Source organism: Branchiostoma lanceolatum, chromosome 2 (assembly GCF_035083965.1).
Source record: "Branchiostoma lanceolatum isolate klBraLanc5 chromosome 2, klBraLanc5.hap2, whole genome shotgun sequence".
NCBI classification, from domain to species: Eukaryota; Metazoa; Chordata; class Leptocardii; order Amphioxiformes; family Branchiostomatidae; genus Branchiostoma; species Branchiostoma lanceolatum.
The window spans coordinates 39,149,892-39,166,362 of NC_089723.1; the positions used below are offsets into that span (position 1 = coordinate 39,149,892).

General features: G+C 45.9%; 1 protein-coding gene across 7 annotated transcripts in view; it reads left to right on the forward strand.

The window, feature by feature from the left end:
* LOC136428997 (repulsive guidance molecule A-like) overlaps positions 1 to 16,471 on the forward strand; it is a 104,744-nt gene that overhangs the window by 85,253 nt on the left and 3,020 nt on the right. For 3 of the 7 annotated variants that reach the window (XM_066418872.1, XM_066418873.1, XM_066418870.1), the window contains 2 exons: positions 14,147 to 14,292; positions 14,537 to 15,021. In XM_066418872.1, coding sequence (XP_066274969.1) covers positions 14,205 to 14,292; positions 14,537 to 15,021 — 573 coding nt within the window. In that variant the 5' untranslated portion in view covers positions 14,147 to 14,204. Of the gene's footprint in view, positions 1 to 4,823; positions 5,430 to 5,627; positions 5,690 to 7,126; positions 7,247 to 7,990; positions 8,243 to 14,146; positions 14,293 to 14,536; positions 15,022 to 16,471 lie in introns of those variants that run through there. The other 4 variants (XM_066418871.1, XM_066418869.1, XM_066418874.1 and 1 more) reach the window with 4 other exon arrangements.

Sequence of the window (16,471 nt, forward strand, 5' to 3'; positions counted from 1 at the left end):
AATGTCAAGCCTGTACCACCTCTACATAAGGACCACCTGGTTGTTGATATACAGTCAAACCTGTACAAGTGACCACCTCTACATAAGGACCACCTGGCCATTGACAGTCAAACCTGTGCTAGTGACCACCTCTACATAAGGACCACCTGGCCATTGATATACAGTCAAACCTGTACTAGTGACCACCTCTACATAAGGACCACCTGGCCTTTGATATACAGTCAAACCTGTACTAGTGACTACCTCTACATAAGGGCCACCTGACCATTGATATACAGTCAAACCTGTACAAGTGACCACCTCTACATAAGGTCCACCTGGCTGTTGATATACAGTCAAACCTGTGCAAGTGACCACCTCTATATAAGGACCACCTGGCCATTGATATACAGTCAAACCTGTACTAGTGATCACCTCTACATAAGGACCACCTGGCCATTGATATACCGTCAAACCTGTACTAGTGACCACCTCTACATAAGGACCACCTGGCCATTGATATACAGTTCCTGTACAAGTGACCACCTCTACATGAGGACCACCTGGCCATTGACAGTCAAACCTGTACCAGTGACCACCACCTCTACATAAGGACCACCTGGCAATTGATATACAGTCAAACCTGTACAAGTGATCACCATTTGATATACAGTCAAACTTATTTTCAAATAGCTGACAAAAAGTTATGAAACCAGAATGGTTAAGTAAAGGAAAATGTCACTTTATTATCACTTAAGAAGTTGATATTGGCTTCCCTGTTGTTGTTCTCAACAAGACGCGATACAACTTTCTTTAAACGTTTTACAGGCATGATTTATTGTTGATTCCTTTCTGTGATGCTTTATTATTGAGACTTTCCATTCTTCTGATGTCCATCTATTCTGTGTTTATCCTTGTGGCCCCGTGGCTTTCTGCAGGACTGTGGGAAACCGTACTGCAACTCGTATAGCTAATCACTTCACATGTTACAGCGCGTGGAGCTACCCCAAACAAATACAGCCCGGGTTTAGATTTAGTGGGTCTCCACTTGTTTCTCTCCGGAGGCCCGAAGAAAACCGCCGATCGGAATGCTTTCTCCTGCAAAGAAAACAAGCAGAGAGGGCCGGGGTCTTGCAGGGTGCGTTAGATAGCGCGATGATGGGGTGCTTTCAGAGGGGTGCCTTGGTGTATAATGTGTTCTCCACACTTTTGTAACATTTCCAGATTTCCGTCTGGACCGGGTGTGGAGGAAGGGCGTTTCTCTTTGGGGGAAAAAAGGAGGTTTCGATGTATCCCTCTTGCTCAGGGGAAAGTGTTTTAGTCGATACTTCCTTTTTCTTCTGGTTGTGCAATGTCTTCTCCACGCTTTGTAACATTTCCAGATCTCCGTCTGGACCGGGTGTGGAGGAAGGGCGTTTCTCTTTGGGGGGAAAAAGGAGGTTTCGATGTATCCCCCTTGCTCAGGGGAAAGTGTTTTAGTCCATACTTCCTTCTTCTTCTGGTTGTGCAATGTCTTCTCCACACTTTTGTAACATTTCCAGATTTCCGTCTGGACCGGGTGTGGAAGAAGGGCGTTTCTCATTGGGGAAAAAAAAGGAGGTTTCGATGTATCCCTCTTGCCCAGGATAAAGTTTTTTTTTATTCACTTGTCTGTGGGTGTATCCAAAAATTCTTCTTTTTCTTTCTCTGGCTGTATAATGTGTTCTCCACACTTTGTAACATTTCCAGATCTCCGTCTGGACCGGGTGTGGAGGAAGGGCGTTTCTCATTGGGGGAAAAAGGCGGTTTCGATGTATCCCTCTTGCTCAGGGGAAAGTGTTTTTTATTCACTTGTCTGTGGGTGTATCCAAAAATTCTTCTTTTTCTTTCTCTGGCTGTATAATGTGTTCTCCACACTTTGTAACATTTCCAGATTTCCGTCTGGAACGGGTGTGGAGGAAGGGCGTTTCTCATTGGGGAAAAAAAAGAGGTTTCGATGTATCCCTCTTGCTCAGGGGAAAGTGTTTTAGTGGATACTTCCTTCTTCTTCTGGTTGTGCAATGTCTTCTCCACGCTTTGTAACATTTCCAGATTTTCGTCTGGACCGGGTGTGGAGGAAGGGAGGGCGTTTTTTCATTGGGGGAAAAAAGGAGGCTTCGATGTATCCCTCTTGCTCAGGGGAAGGTGTTTTAGTCGATACTTCCTTCTTCTTCTGGTTGTGCAATGTCTTCTCCACGCTTAGTAACATTTCCCGATTTCCGTCTGGACCGGGTGTGGAGGAAGGGAGGGCGTTTTTCATTGGGGGAAAAAAGGAGGTTTCGATGTATCCCTCCTCTTGCTCAGGGGAAAGTTTTTTTTATTCACTTGTCTGTGGGTGTATCCAAAAATTCTTCTTTTTCTTTCTCTGGCTGTATAATGTGTTCTCCACACTTTGTAACATTTCCAGATTTCCGTCTGGACCGGGTGTGGAGGAAGGGAGGGCGTTTCTCTTTGGGGGGAAAAGGAGGTTTCGATGGTTCCCTCTTGCTCAGGGGAAAGTGTTTTAGTCAATACTTCCTTCTTCTTCTGGTTGTGCAATGTCTTCTCCACGCTTTGTAACATTTCCAGATTTCCCTCTGAACCGGGTGTGGAAGAAGGGCGTTTCTCATTGGGGGGAAAAGGGAGGTTTTGATGTATCCCTCTTGCTCAGGGGAAAGTGTTTTAGTTGATACTTCCTTCTTCTTCTGGTTGTGCAATGTCTTCTCCACGCTTTGTAACATTTCCAGATTTTCGTCTGGACCGGGTGTGGAGGAAGGGCGTTTCTCATTGGGGGAAAAAGGCGGTTTCGATGTATCCCTCTTGCTCAGGGGAAAGTGTTTTTTATTCACTTGTCTGTGGGTGTATCCAAAAATTCTTCTTTTTCTTTCTCTGGCTGTATAATGTGTTCTCCACACTTTGTAACATTTCCAGATTTCCGTCTGGAACGGGTGTGGAGGAAGGGCGTTTCTCATTGGGGAAAAAAAAGAGGTTTCGATGTATCCCTCTTGCTCAGGGGAAAGTGTTTTAGTGGATACTTCCTTCTTCTTCTGGTTGTGCAATGTCTTCTCCACGCTTTGTAACATTTCCAGATTTTCGTCTGGACCGGGTGTGGAGGAAGGGAGGGCGTTTTTTCATTGGGGGAAAAAAGGAGGCTTCGATGTATCCCTCTTGCTCAGGGGAAGGTGTTTTAGTCGATACTTCCTTCTTCTTCTGGTTGTGCAATGTCTTCTCCACGCTTAGTAACATTTCCCGATTTCCGTCTGGACCGGGTGTGGAGGAAGGGAGGGCGTTTTTCATTGGGGGAAAAAAGGAGGTTTCGATGTATCCCTCCTCTTGCTCAGGGGAAAGTTTTTTTTATTCACTTGTCTGTGGGTGTATCCAAAAATTCTTCTTTTTCTTTCTCTGGCTGTATAATGTGTTCTCCACACTTTGTAACATTTCCAGATTTCCGTCTGGACCGGGTGTGGAGGAAGGGAGGGCGTTTCTCTTTGGGGGGAAAAGGAGGTTTCGATGGTTCCCTCTTGCTCAGGGGAAAGTGTTTTAGTCAATACTTCCTTCTTCTTCTGGTTGTGCAATGTCTTCTCCACGCTTTGTAACATTTCCAGATTTCCCTCTGAACCGGGTGTGGAAGAAGGGCGTTTCTCATTGGGGGGAAAAGGGAGGTTTTGATGTATCCCTCTTGCTCAGGGGAAAGTGTTTTAGTTGATACTTCCTTCTTCTTCTGGTTGTGCAATGTCTTCTCCACGCTTTGTAACATTTCCAGATTTTCGTCTGGACCGGGTGTGGAGGAAGGGCGTTTCTCTTTGGGAAAAGGAGGTTTCGATGTATCCCCCTTGCTCAGGGGAAAGTGTTTTTTTAAGTCAATGCTTGTCTATGGGTGTAACCAACCTTTTCCTTCTTCTTCTCCTGTATAATGCGTTCTCCACGCTTGTAACATTTCCAGATTTCCGCCTGGGCATGTGTGCAGGAAGGGCGTTCCTCGGGGAAAGTGATTTTTCAGTCAACACTTCTCCTCTTTGGGTGTAACCATCCAAACCAAGTGTACAAAAGACGATGTCTGAAAAACTGGTTCTTGAGTTTTGTATTTTAGTATTTTACTTCTATCAGTTACCATGTTAACTGAAGGGACCACCCTAAAGATTCAGAAATGAATAAATAAACCTTGGTTCATCTATGTTTCTTTTTTATATGGCCCCATCACACAAACTGTGGGCATTCTTGGGATAGTTGTGGGTCTGCCCTGCAAAATGTATCTGTATTGTTATGTACGGAAAAACCTGTCTTAGGTCCTTCTCGGATTTTGGTTCTGCCACACCCTGCTTGACAATTCTATATCAAAATCGTAGGACTTCCTAGGACCAAGGAAGTTATATATGAGTAGAGTAGAGAGTAGAGTAGAATTTTCGGTCAGGTAGGACTGTTCCAGTTTAGACCGCTCTTCATTGTTGAATTCCTATAACCTCCTTGCTAGGACGAACCATGGACGAACGAGACGCACCGCTATCGACCCTGCCTGCTCCAAACGTAGAAACCCGGTTCCCCCGAAAAGGAAATAGCAGGGCGTGTACGGCGTTAGGAACGTGTTGAAGATATTTTCTGGGGTGCAGGTCTGAAGAGGAGGGTGGTGACATGAGAGGGTATATCGCCCGTCTCTGCGGTATTGTCAACTACCTGTCAAGTGAGCCCTGGCCTCGCGCCAGCGCAAATCACGCCGAGCCATCAAAACTTGTCACTCTATTTCAGTCCTCCACAAGGCAGAAAAACAAACAAACATAGGGCACTTGGTGCGATCGTGGACACTTTCGTAGCATACCCTGTACGTTTGTTCGTAGCGTAGGCGACTTTAGGCGAGGGGAAAGATGATTTGAAAGATCCCGAAGTCGTACCCTTGTTGAAAACGTGGAGAAAAACGTCACGGGCCATTGACTGGCAAGTAGGCTCCGCTGTACCCACCATAAATTACTTGATAGGGTGTCAAGTAATGGTTGATAGACCCTTGAAGCCAGGAGTAGTGCTAGAGTGTGGAGAAGAGTGGGGCAGCCGTGTGTAAACCGCCGTGCGTGCGTGGCTTTCCCGGGCGGGTGGAGAGGGTAGACTGGCCGCGGAGGGGAAGCGGGAGTGGTGTACAGAAGCGATTCTCCACGGATCCTGGGTCAGAGCGCCACAGCTGTGGGCCTGATGTGGCATCCCCGGCCAGCCAGCGTTCCTGGCGCGCACGGAACAAAAACACACATCTGCGCCCTGTTTGCACAGTGTCCTGATTCAACACGCTGGCCAGCGGTATAAATACGCTCTGTCTTGTTCCTCGAGCTGGCTAGTGAAAAATTAGACCTCTATCAACTTCCTCGCTGTTTTCCTAGAGGACTATCGCCTGGGACTGAGAAACCGCGGTGGGAGCGCCCGGCAATGGGAGAGAAGCCGGGGGTAGAGGCGCGGAGGAGCATCGAAGGAAGGTGGGTCTCGCGACAGACAGACGGACGGGACGGTTCGGGGGAAGCAAATTCACGATTTCGATTCTGACAAATTTGCTTAGTATCTTGTCCACATTTGCTGTGGTCGGACGATTTAGGACCTTTCAATCGCATGGCCATGTAAGGAAGGCCAGGCAGAAGGCTTGGTGAGTGCTGTCACGGGCGATGGTTCTCCCCAGACTACAGACAGTAGACATGGGGGATGGCTGTCGCAACTTTCATTCCGCTGATCTTCTTACCCGGTAACGTGGGATTCACTGCTAACTTACGTAGATCTGTAGAGAGTCAGATTAAAAAGTTTGAAATACGAAGATACGGGTGTATCCTGGGGGATCCCGTGCGGCCCGTATCTTATCTCGCGATCTAAATTGTTTTATCTGAACAGACACCGATCATGACAGGCTATTGGATGGATGAGTAGCATTTCAACAGGATGATCTACATTCTTGTACCGTTCAATAGTTTGACACAGTCTTAACTGATAGTGTAGTCAGATTGGTAGGGTTTATCGGGAATTTAAAAAGTGCCTTTCAAGCTCCGGTATCTTTATTCTCCAAGCAGAGGCTTCGATCGAGAGGGGTAGTTTTGTCCGGGATTTTAACGTTCCTCTCCTCTCCTCTCACTCTGAGAGGAGAGGAACGTTAAAATCCCGGACAAAACTACCCCTCTCGATCGAAGCCTCTGCTTGGAGAATACGGTATCTTTTTAATAGAAGGGGAACGTCGGAGGGACTAAAAATCGTAAATGACAGCTGAAAATAACTGACACTACCGCCTGTGCTTGCTCTAGCAGATTTAAATTCGATATCAGCTTTAGAAAAAGACGTGTATGTTGTACTTGTTTCGGTTCTTTTTCCTTTCTGTGTTGTTCCCGAAAGCATATACAAGAAAAGGCCAACATGTCGGGATGTTTTTTTACAAGAGTGATACGGTTGCGCTCTCAGCTGTGTAGCAAAAATAACAGAACCCTTCTCGCTTGACGTAGTTGTCGATTTCTGCTGAGGATTTGTCGCCCACTCGTCGTTGTTTACTGGTAAACTTTGGATTTTGTTTGTCCTAATAGAGATGATTAGCCCCATCTATGGGGTGTCCGGTGCCCTCCGTGCTGACGGCCGCGTGTTGAGGCTGTAGGGCGGTGTAGTTGTCTTGCAAATCAGCATCAGTTTCAGCCCTTAATTACCCAGATTGAAACTCTTACGTTTTTGTATTTTCCTGTGGTTGTTGTGTGTACTTTTTCCTTGTTGTGTTTGTCGTCATTTACTACTAGATAGCGTTTGGAGGATGGACAGGTGGTGTAGTTGTCTTGCAATTCAGCATCAGTTTCAACCCTTAATTACCCAGAATGAAAGTCTTACATTTTTATTATTCTGTGGTTGTTGTATGTTTCTTTTTCCTTGTTGTGTTCGTCGTTGTTAACTACCGGATAGCGTTTTGAAGTGGAATCAACTCGGACAAAACCACAAATCCATCGCGCCCGGTCGTGTTGACATTTGCGAGAGATCGTCCTTCACCAAGTAGAAACAACTTTTGCCTCTCGTGTTTTCATATTCCGATGTGCCACAGCCGCAGCGTACACACACAATAGCCTGACGTGACCCGTTTCGAATATCTTTGCATGATAAAGTAGCTGAAACAAAACGGGCGCTACAAAGCTTCTATTAGTCGGATTATAAAAAGACCCGCTGGGAGTACGTTTCAGGATGAATTGTGATCATGTGATTACGGCACCGTGTGCCTCCTAACACTTTGTCGAACACCAGAGACGCTTGTCGAGTGAAGTGGATACACGGAGAGGCGAAGGTATGGTCGTATCGCTTGGCAACATTATGTTAGGACCCATATGAAGCGTTAGTTTCCTCTAAACTTTGTCCGGAACGTTCCTCGTTCGCTGGGGAACGCTAAAGTGGATAGGAATGTGCTCTCGGTTAATTATAGCTCAATTTGCCCCGAAGAAATGGCCAGTATGGGCGATAGCCCCCACCGTACAGTGTCGGAACCTATTAGCTATAATCTGTTGTATCTTTAACAGCAATTGATCGATTGTGAATACTCGAGATGGGTAGATAGATAGAAAATGCGGGGACACAGTGGAGGAACGCGCAGCTCGGCATACCGCCGTACGCTGCCACATGAGCCCGGGTCCTTCAGTTCGCCCTGTTGGATCTGAATGGCAGATTGCTCCGTTCCGTCATAGTTGAACTGGCCTCAAGCGGCCTGCAAGCTGTTTTCCACCGCTGCAAAACCGACGCCCCTGCGCCCTCACCGAAGTGGCAGACGAGTCCTAGATCTATTCCGATGTTATAGATGTCGGTGGAAGATACGGGGGGAGGGCTAGAGTGCGTAGAGAGGGCGATGTTGGGTTGTTTTTGTAGCGAGGCTGGGTCTATTATACCCCGGGCCGCCATGGCCCCTAGATTCGCGCCGTGTCAAGTAAACTGACACGCTGTAGACATTTTGACGGTTGAAAGCATTTCGGGCGCAGCGAGGTTGTGACTGTGGATGGGGGTACTGTATAACGCTTGCTCTAGCAGACATCGCGGTGCACGATTTGTTTTACTGGCTGGCCCCCGCGGACAGTTAACAGTTTGTAATGTGATTATATGAGTCTGTGAAGGGTTTTCACACGTTCGGGTGTCCGGCCCCCGCCCGTTTGGTGTCAGTCTGGCGGGCTGGGTGCGGAATGCGTGCCCGTATGGATCCCGTGAACCGTGCCGGGGGGAGCGGGTGGTGGGACCACTACCGTGCCAGCGCACACAGACTCGCCCGCACAACCGGCCAGCACGTTTCGACTCAGAGGTGTGTTTATTTATTTCAGGACGGAATGTCTGTAGGTCTAGATGTCTAGCTGTAGGGTTCGCGCACACACACACACACACACATCCAGGCAGTTCGTGGTGTGAGATTTGTTTGTGTGGAAGGCGATCTTTCCAAGTTGAAGATAAGTTTGTGTCAACACGATTTTCTACTCGTACTAGTAAGAAAGATTTTCTTTTTGAGTGTTAGAGGTACCGAGCTCTAGTCATAAGGAATGCGTCGTCTGGAGATGCAATTCTATCCTCCTGTCAGCCTGAACTGAACCGTACCCTACCTTCCGGTAGTGCTGTTTGTATTATGATTTGGGAGTGTTGTCTTGATGTGTCGTTGCGTAATGTATGTTCAAACACACACCCATTTATATTGTGTATACTCGTAACACTGGCACTTCGTAATGCTTTAAACGTACTGTTCTAAATAGGCACGTATCTTCCAGCTATCGAGCAATTTGTCAGACTTGTTTGAGCTCTTTAGAGTCGCTGGTTTGTCAAAGTGGTGTGTAATTATATCATGATAACTTGGTAGAACTGAGAACAATATACTATTATATAGTCGCGATACAGTAGAAATTAAGCACCGTGTAGCCGACAACCCCACTTAAAATCCAAAATCACGGCAGTATTTCTGTGAAAACAAAAGCTCAGAAACTCACTTGAGCCTATATGTGTATTTTTCAAATATTGGCATTGGTCGGCAATGTAAACATCGCTCTGTTTCCGTTTTTATACAAGTTAAAACAAGACATCGACATTTTTAAGTGGGCGATGTAGATTTAGAATATTCCTTCTACTTTTGTCAACACCCTGGGTGTAGATATTCCCCCCTCGGCGGTGCGAAATGTGTCTAAAACGGTGGCGGGGGGATTTTACAGATGAACACCCCACCGCTAATCTCTACTTGACCCCCATTCCTTCCAGGCGTACTCTAGAGCTCGCTCATTACCTCATCTCCCCCCTCCCCTAGAAGACACGATCACGTTTTATCATGTTATACTAGTCGCTACCAGACTAACCGCGCCGGCTATAGGGAGAACATTCGCTGGGGGACTTTGGCCATGGAGGGTATCATTCGCATATTTGACCCTCTCTCCGCAGCCGACTCCCTTCATACAATTGACTCTATTTGGCCAATTTCTACTATTTTCCCAGCGACCCGCGGAGGCTGGTAGAGCCTACTAGAAGACACGATCACGTTTTATCGTGTTTTACCGCGCGGGTTGCCACCACCGCATTATCGGCGCTTTTCGAGTCGTAAACAGCCAATTACTCCCGTGTCTGTCTGGCCCTGGGCGGTTGACCCAAGCAGCCCGATGTACAGATGAGCCTGTCGGACGTGCTATGATCCGTCCTTCTGACAAACGATACTCCGCTCCGACAAGGACGAAGCTAAACAGCTGAACTAACACCTAACGTCGGTCGGGATACGTGCGAACTATTCCGTATCGCGGTGAAAGTCGAAACACAAACGCATGTGGATTGTGGAAAGCTAACGGTATCAAAATTCCTCATTGATGGGAAAATATTCAGTGCCGAAATCTTTTGGAGTGTGTTGCAAGAATTCTTCCGTACACGTATCGCATTGAGAAAGTCGGAGCACAAACGCAGATATGTTTGGATTCGGAAAGCCAACGGTGTCAAAATTCCTCATTGATAAGTTTTAACAGAAATAAAATATTAGCCCTTTGGACCAACATCAAAGTGGCGAAAATCTTTTCAAAAGTGTGTTGCAAGAACTATTCCTTAGACGTGTCGCAGTAAAAATCTCAACAAAAACGCACGTAGAAAGCTATTGGTATCAAAATTCCTAATTGATAAATTTTTAAACAGACTGATGTTAAAATATAAGCCTTTTGGACCAACCTCAAACAAGGAGGTTAACCTCCTTGCTTCAAAGTAGCGAAAATCTTTTCAAATGTGTTGCAAGAACTATTCCTTACTCGTATCGCTGTGAAAGTTGGCACACACGCCTTTCCCATGCATGCGATGCGCGTTCGGATATCTAACCGTATCAAAATTCCTTATTGATCTGTTGTGATCTCGCGGTGTCTCGCTCCGCCATGATATCTAGCAGCTGAGCTAATAAAACCCGGTGTACCTCAACTCGTGTGCACCTAAAATAGTACAAAAATAGAAATATAGACAGCTGGCAGGTCGTGTGTTACAGCAATTCTCCGAATTGTGATCCAGTCACTGTGGAATGGAATGTCAAATCACTTTCACTTGCCCTTATATACCCTGAGATGATACCTAATTCAACATTGCACGTGTCTTCTTCAATTCCCCGTGAAGAATTTAACGTTCGGAGAAGAAGGGGATTTGTAAGACAAGCGATAGTTTACCCTAAGCTGTTCAATATTGGGGGCCGTTTGCTAAGTGAGGGAATCTCCCACAAATTGGGTGGCGAAGACAGCTAGGATTCAGAGCTAGTAGCCCTGGAATTTCTCTGTCGCAAACAGACAGTGGGTGAGTAAGGTCAAGAGAATCTCCAAGCAGATCTCAAAGGTGCCAAAATCGTTCAAAATAGCCAGAGAAGCTCCAGTCAGCCAGGGAAGTTGTCAGGCACTGTCGGATTGCAAAAAAAAATTATTTCTCAGTTGGATACGGTCTTTGCAACCGTTGGGTCTGCTTGGAGACTATGCAAATTTTAAAAACTCCTTCTGCCAGTTGGATACTGTCTTTGTAACCGTTGGGTCTGCTTGGAGACTAGGGTCAAGACAAACGCGTAGAGAAGTGTAAATCTTATACCCGAATGATAATTACAGTGATTGACTCCCGGTTTGACAGTAAATCAGTCAGACTAACGCTATCATTCATTAGGTGATAAACACCCAATAAAGTTCTATTAATTTGACGGGCTGTGCGGGATTCGGAGGGCGATTTGTCCAGCCTCCGGGTTGGATTTCAGGGGGATGTTGTCCAGTCGTGCTGCGGGATTGTTGGCAGTGAGAGCTAGCCGGGCGCGGGGAGGATTGTACCACCAGATGTGCATGTCGTCTGGGGGGAGCAGGGTTCAAACGAAATGGATGTGGCACGAAAGCTAATCCCCGGGGAAACTTCAGCACATTTTCGCGCACGCAACTCCAGCAGACTGACGGTAAAATCTCGGCCTTTTGGACCCGCTTCAACTTCTGGCGAGAATCGATCTCTTAAAAACTATGCTGCAAAAACGTTCTTTAGAGCTGAACTGCCAAACATTTCTTCTCACTATCTTCGTCTAGAATTTTATAGGAATGAATTAATGAAAGACCTTTATTGTAAGTTTATGCTCTAGTCTTACAAGCCAAGTACATGTCATGGTGATAAAATTGAATAATTAGATAAAATAAAGCAAAAGTACAACCAATGAGGTTTTAGAAAGATATATAACCTCCTTGGTACAACCACTTGGTACAACTATACTGATATAAGAATGTGATATCCTACTGCATCTACAATGACTAATGTATAATTCAAATTCTCGCTTCTTACGACAGCTGTTAATGTGAGAAATGACAATTGACATTGCCCTAGTACTAGAATCGTTGTGTCTTCAATCATTCTTCAATATGTAAAGGGATTTAAGGATCAGTTGAGGACTTAAAATGGTTCTTCCTGTAATCTTCACTTGCTTGTACATCCTTCTACGCTGAACAGATGTTTCAAGTTGAAAACTCTCCTCCTGTAGAACATACGTATGAATATGAATGAGATAACAACAGTGGGAAATTCAAGACAAACAGAAAGGCTTCTTCTCCCAGGAGGACGTGTATAAAGCCCTATCCCGTGGGTGAAGGGATTTGTATTCCGTACCTAGCGGGGTGCGTGTGTGTTCGTCCTCATTCTCGGCTTTCTCTTTGTTCCCGCGTTTCCATAATTGGTTAGTTTCAGCTCTGAAGAGCTTTGGTTCAATACAAGATTCTGTGACGGCATTGCCTCTCAGAAAGTAAATTAGATTCAGAATTTAGCAAAGACTTAGAGCCAATTTCAAGTGACCATGCCGTTTAAAAAAGATTGTCGGTCCAACGATATTTAGATATTGTGCTGCTTTTGGCCTAGATTTTTCGAGTGCCATTTCCGAACGTGAAATGGCCAGTCTTATGAATATAACATGAAGGTAAATAATTCATACCCCGAAGTGAAAGAATGTGAATCGTTAAAGGGTGTCTCCAACAATTACAAACCATGCATTATAGAACACACAATAATGCTACTTTACGGTGGTTTTCAGTGGACGTGATTGTATATATCAGGGCTGCAACATTTATTTAACTATAATTTTATTCGATAACAATTTGGTCACAACTTTACATTCGTAGACATGATTTTTAACGGAAGCAGGGTGTAGATTGTAGTTTTATGTCGTAATTAGAGTGAATATGCATTGGAAAGTCGTGGGAAAGGGAATCATATTTTCATGACTTATTTGATAATAATTTCGTCACAACTTTTTCTTCGTAGACATGATTTTTAACCGAAGCCTAGTGTAGATAGTAGTTGTATGTCGTGATTTGAGTGAATTCGTGGGAAATAGTAGAATTTTCTCAATTACTTATAATACTTATTTGATGATAATTTCGTCACAACTTTTCCTTCGTACACACAATTTTTAAGCGAAGAAGGGTGTAGATTGTAGTTATATGTTGTGGCTTGTGAATTTAGGCTTTGCTGGGAGGTTACAAATATTTTTGAAGCGTCATTGGCGTTGTAAATTGGTGGGAAAGAGAAGAATGTTCTGATGAATGTCGACGTTACGCCGTGGCCATCTCCGGTGTCCCGTTGGCATCGCTACCCTTGTCAGAGGAATAGCCCACTTTGTCCTGGTGTATAGGTTTCAAGCCGAGAATGCAAGGGTATACACGCGGGTAAACAAATAGAACGGGATACTTGTGTGTTGCGGGATTAGATATATTCGCCTCGCCGTGGCTGATAAGGGTTCGGTCTTTCCGATTTCCTGTGCTGATATGTGGTGAAACCACACCGGACCCTTGTAACAATATGTCTGTGTGATTCTGATGCATACAAAGCCTGAATAGAGGGGCTAATTAAAAGTGAAGAACCAACAAAGGGGAACATAATCAGCCCGAGTTTACCTACCCATGCCCTCGGTGTTAATACTCCCAATCTGTCACCCAACAAGTACAAATTTCGCCGGGATAAGAGATAGCCATCTTCGCCTGAAGTGCTAAACCTCGCTCGCTAGCGAGACGAATTATCATACAGCCCGCGAGTGTGGGAGAGAGGCGGGAAAGAAAGGGCGATAAACACTTCAAATTGTGAAAGTTCGACCTCTTCACACCTTCGGTGAAAGGTGTCGAATCGTCCGCGATCGGCTAGAAGGAAGCTAAGGGGACCAGCCGTTATATGTGGGGGGAGGGATTCACGGGGTACTAGTAGATTTGGCCGGGTGGAAATAGTTTAATAACGTAAACTGAAGTGATTGACGTGGGGCAGTTTGGAACAAAGTGGCCAGGACAAAAGGTCCGGGCCGCACAAAAAGACTTCACGCCTTGCTAGCCGTGTCAGCGCCGGCCAATCACGTAGCCCGGTCTTGTGTTTATTTGCAATTAGATTTGACAGCTGGTTGGAGAAACTCGATCTACCCCCATGTGATCGGCTAGCTGGGGGAAGGCGGAGAAAAATTCGCCCGCGCCGATCGGGTTTCCGTCGTGTCCCGTCCATTCGCGACACGTTTCTTCTCTCCCAGCGCAGTTTTCTCTCCTCATGGCCCGCAAAAACCGTTCCCTGCCGACTCCCAAGCCCTGCCCGACCGCTCTGTAGCGGCATGGGGACCAAACTGGACAGTTTCGGGCGCGAATCCGCCAGCAGACGTTGCCGTAATCAGGACCTTATTGAATATGTGTCAGGTTGATTGATGGACGACTTTGTGGTTCTATTTTCATGACTACAGGGCATATCGTGCTAGAGAGACGACTCGCTCGCCCTGTGGCTGCGGTGTATGGAAGGGCATGGGGACGGGGCGAACGCTAGGGTCGGCAGTTCGCCCGCTCTACCCCGTCTTACTGCTGCTGGTCGTCGCAGTACTCGTCCAGAGAGGTAAGGAGACATTCCTTCTGTTCCAGCGTCTTTGTTTCTGTGCTAAGCTCGTGTCGGGGAGGGAAGAAATGGGGGGGATCAGGGCGGAATGCCAGGAGCCGCCGCGGGTAGGATAGAATGTCGGGGACAGAGTGGGGAGGGCGGCGGCGCTTGGTGACTCTTTTTAGTCTTTGTCGGCTCTTTTTGAAAATATTCTAGACACAATTTCTGACTTGTATGTTGTCCCTTGTGTTCCCTACCCCAGTACATGCGGACTGTAGGGTGACGAAGTGCAACTCGGAGTTCGTGGCGAGCACGCGGGACCTGAACCCGGAGAACCTGCGGGACCTGGTGCTGTACTGCCGGGCTCTGCGGCAGGCCAGGCAATGCGCCCGGAGGACTGCACGCCAGTGCCGCGGGGACCTGCACTACCACTCTACCATCCGAGGATTCGACGATTTAATGCAGACACACAACTGTACTCATGTATCGGACGAACCTGTTCCCACCAGGCCAACACAGGAACACTTGCCGCAGATGTGTGCCTATCGTGGGGGCACAAACACTGTGTACAGACACTGCGGGCTGTTCGGGGACCCCCACTTACGGACGTTCTACGATAAATTTCAGACGTGTAAAGTAGACAGAGCCTGGCCGCTCATCGACAATGCTTACTTAGCGGTACAGGTCACCAACGTGCCGGTAGCTGTAGCAGCATCGCACGGATTCACCGCAACAGCCACCACCAAGGTAAATATACCGATGTTTCTATCCTCATTTTCAGCCCCGAGCGAGCTAAAATCACATTCCCCAAACCTGGCCCTCAGAAAGTCCCGCGGGTTCGGTTACAAGGTTAATTCTAAGCCTCCTGTTTACCGTGCTGGCTGTTGGAACACGGCGGTGCCAAAGTTCACCCAGACACGTACCTTTTGTGTGGGGAAAGGAAGAAAAAAAGTCTTGTAGTTGTAGCCACAAATGGTGGACGGCCCTTCGAGCCCACTTGAGAATGGGCAATTCACAGTACTTGATAAGCGCGCATGAAATATGTATAACCCTCTCCACGCCACTTCATTCTCTGTCAGATAGCTCCCACTGAAAATATACAACATTGTGCTGGCGAGAAGGCCACTTATTTCATGAATTGGAGCGTCATTTCTAAGTGGTTTGAAGAGCTGAAACCTGTACTGTCGTTTAGACTGCACTAGAACAAAAGGGGGCACAAGTGAGAACACGTCCTAGATAAACAATCCGTAAGCGAGTCAGCCGAAAGCTGACCCATTTTAGCTGATTAGGTTCTAAGCTGGCCTAATTCGGCGTCATATTTCTTGAATGACAACTTGTATGAAAAACATGATGACTTCGAATAACACAGGAGGTGTAATAGAATAACACAGTCTTATTATTCTGATTTCCTCAAAAAATAAGAAAGGAAATCTTATCCTAGCACATAATAAATTTTGGAAAGTCTCCCCCAAAAAACATAAACTTGATCACCTTCAACAATAAAAGATACATCTTTCTAAATCATCAGTTTCTAGTATTTGAAGTTTGTAGTTTATAAAATGAAAATACTGCATTTGATAGTCGTCCAGCCGGGTCCAGGGTTTAAACTGGAGTTGTTTTTAATTTTAATTCTAGAAAGATTATCACAAATTTTTATTTCCCAAAGTCTTGAACATGTAGTGATGTACATTGCCTTGTATTATTTTTCCTGCATATACAAGAGATCGTTCTTGCTCCATGCAAGAAACTTTCCTTTCATGTAAAAAGAACCATTTAACATGCCTGGACAGAGTTACCCCAGCAACTGTTGAAAGTCTGCATGTGGAAATTAAATGCCACCCAGGTTGACTAATCACGTTAGTAATACTAGAGTTGGGAACCCAAAAGGAGTTATTTCTTCCCAGCACTGACCTACTATTGTTGACTTTTCTGTATGAAAAAAATTACAACAACAAACGACATGATAGGTGTATTTATCTAGCCTAGAAGTGTCCTGAATTTGCATACATATCTCAAAAGCTGGGAAGTTCAATCCAGTCCACCTTGACACCTCTGGGGTTAAATCTCCTTCCAGCCTCTTTTTGAAAATCTGGGGACAAACCAGGTATGATATTAGGGAGGTTTCATACAAGAATTTTACTGCAAGTCTATAATTTTTATTGAATCAACTGGTGAGCATTCAACAACAAAGCAGTTG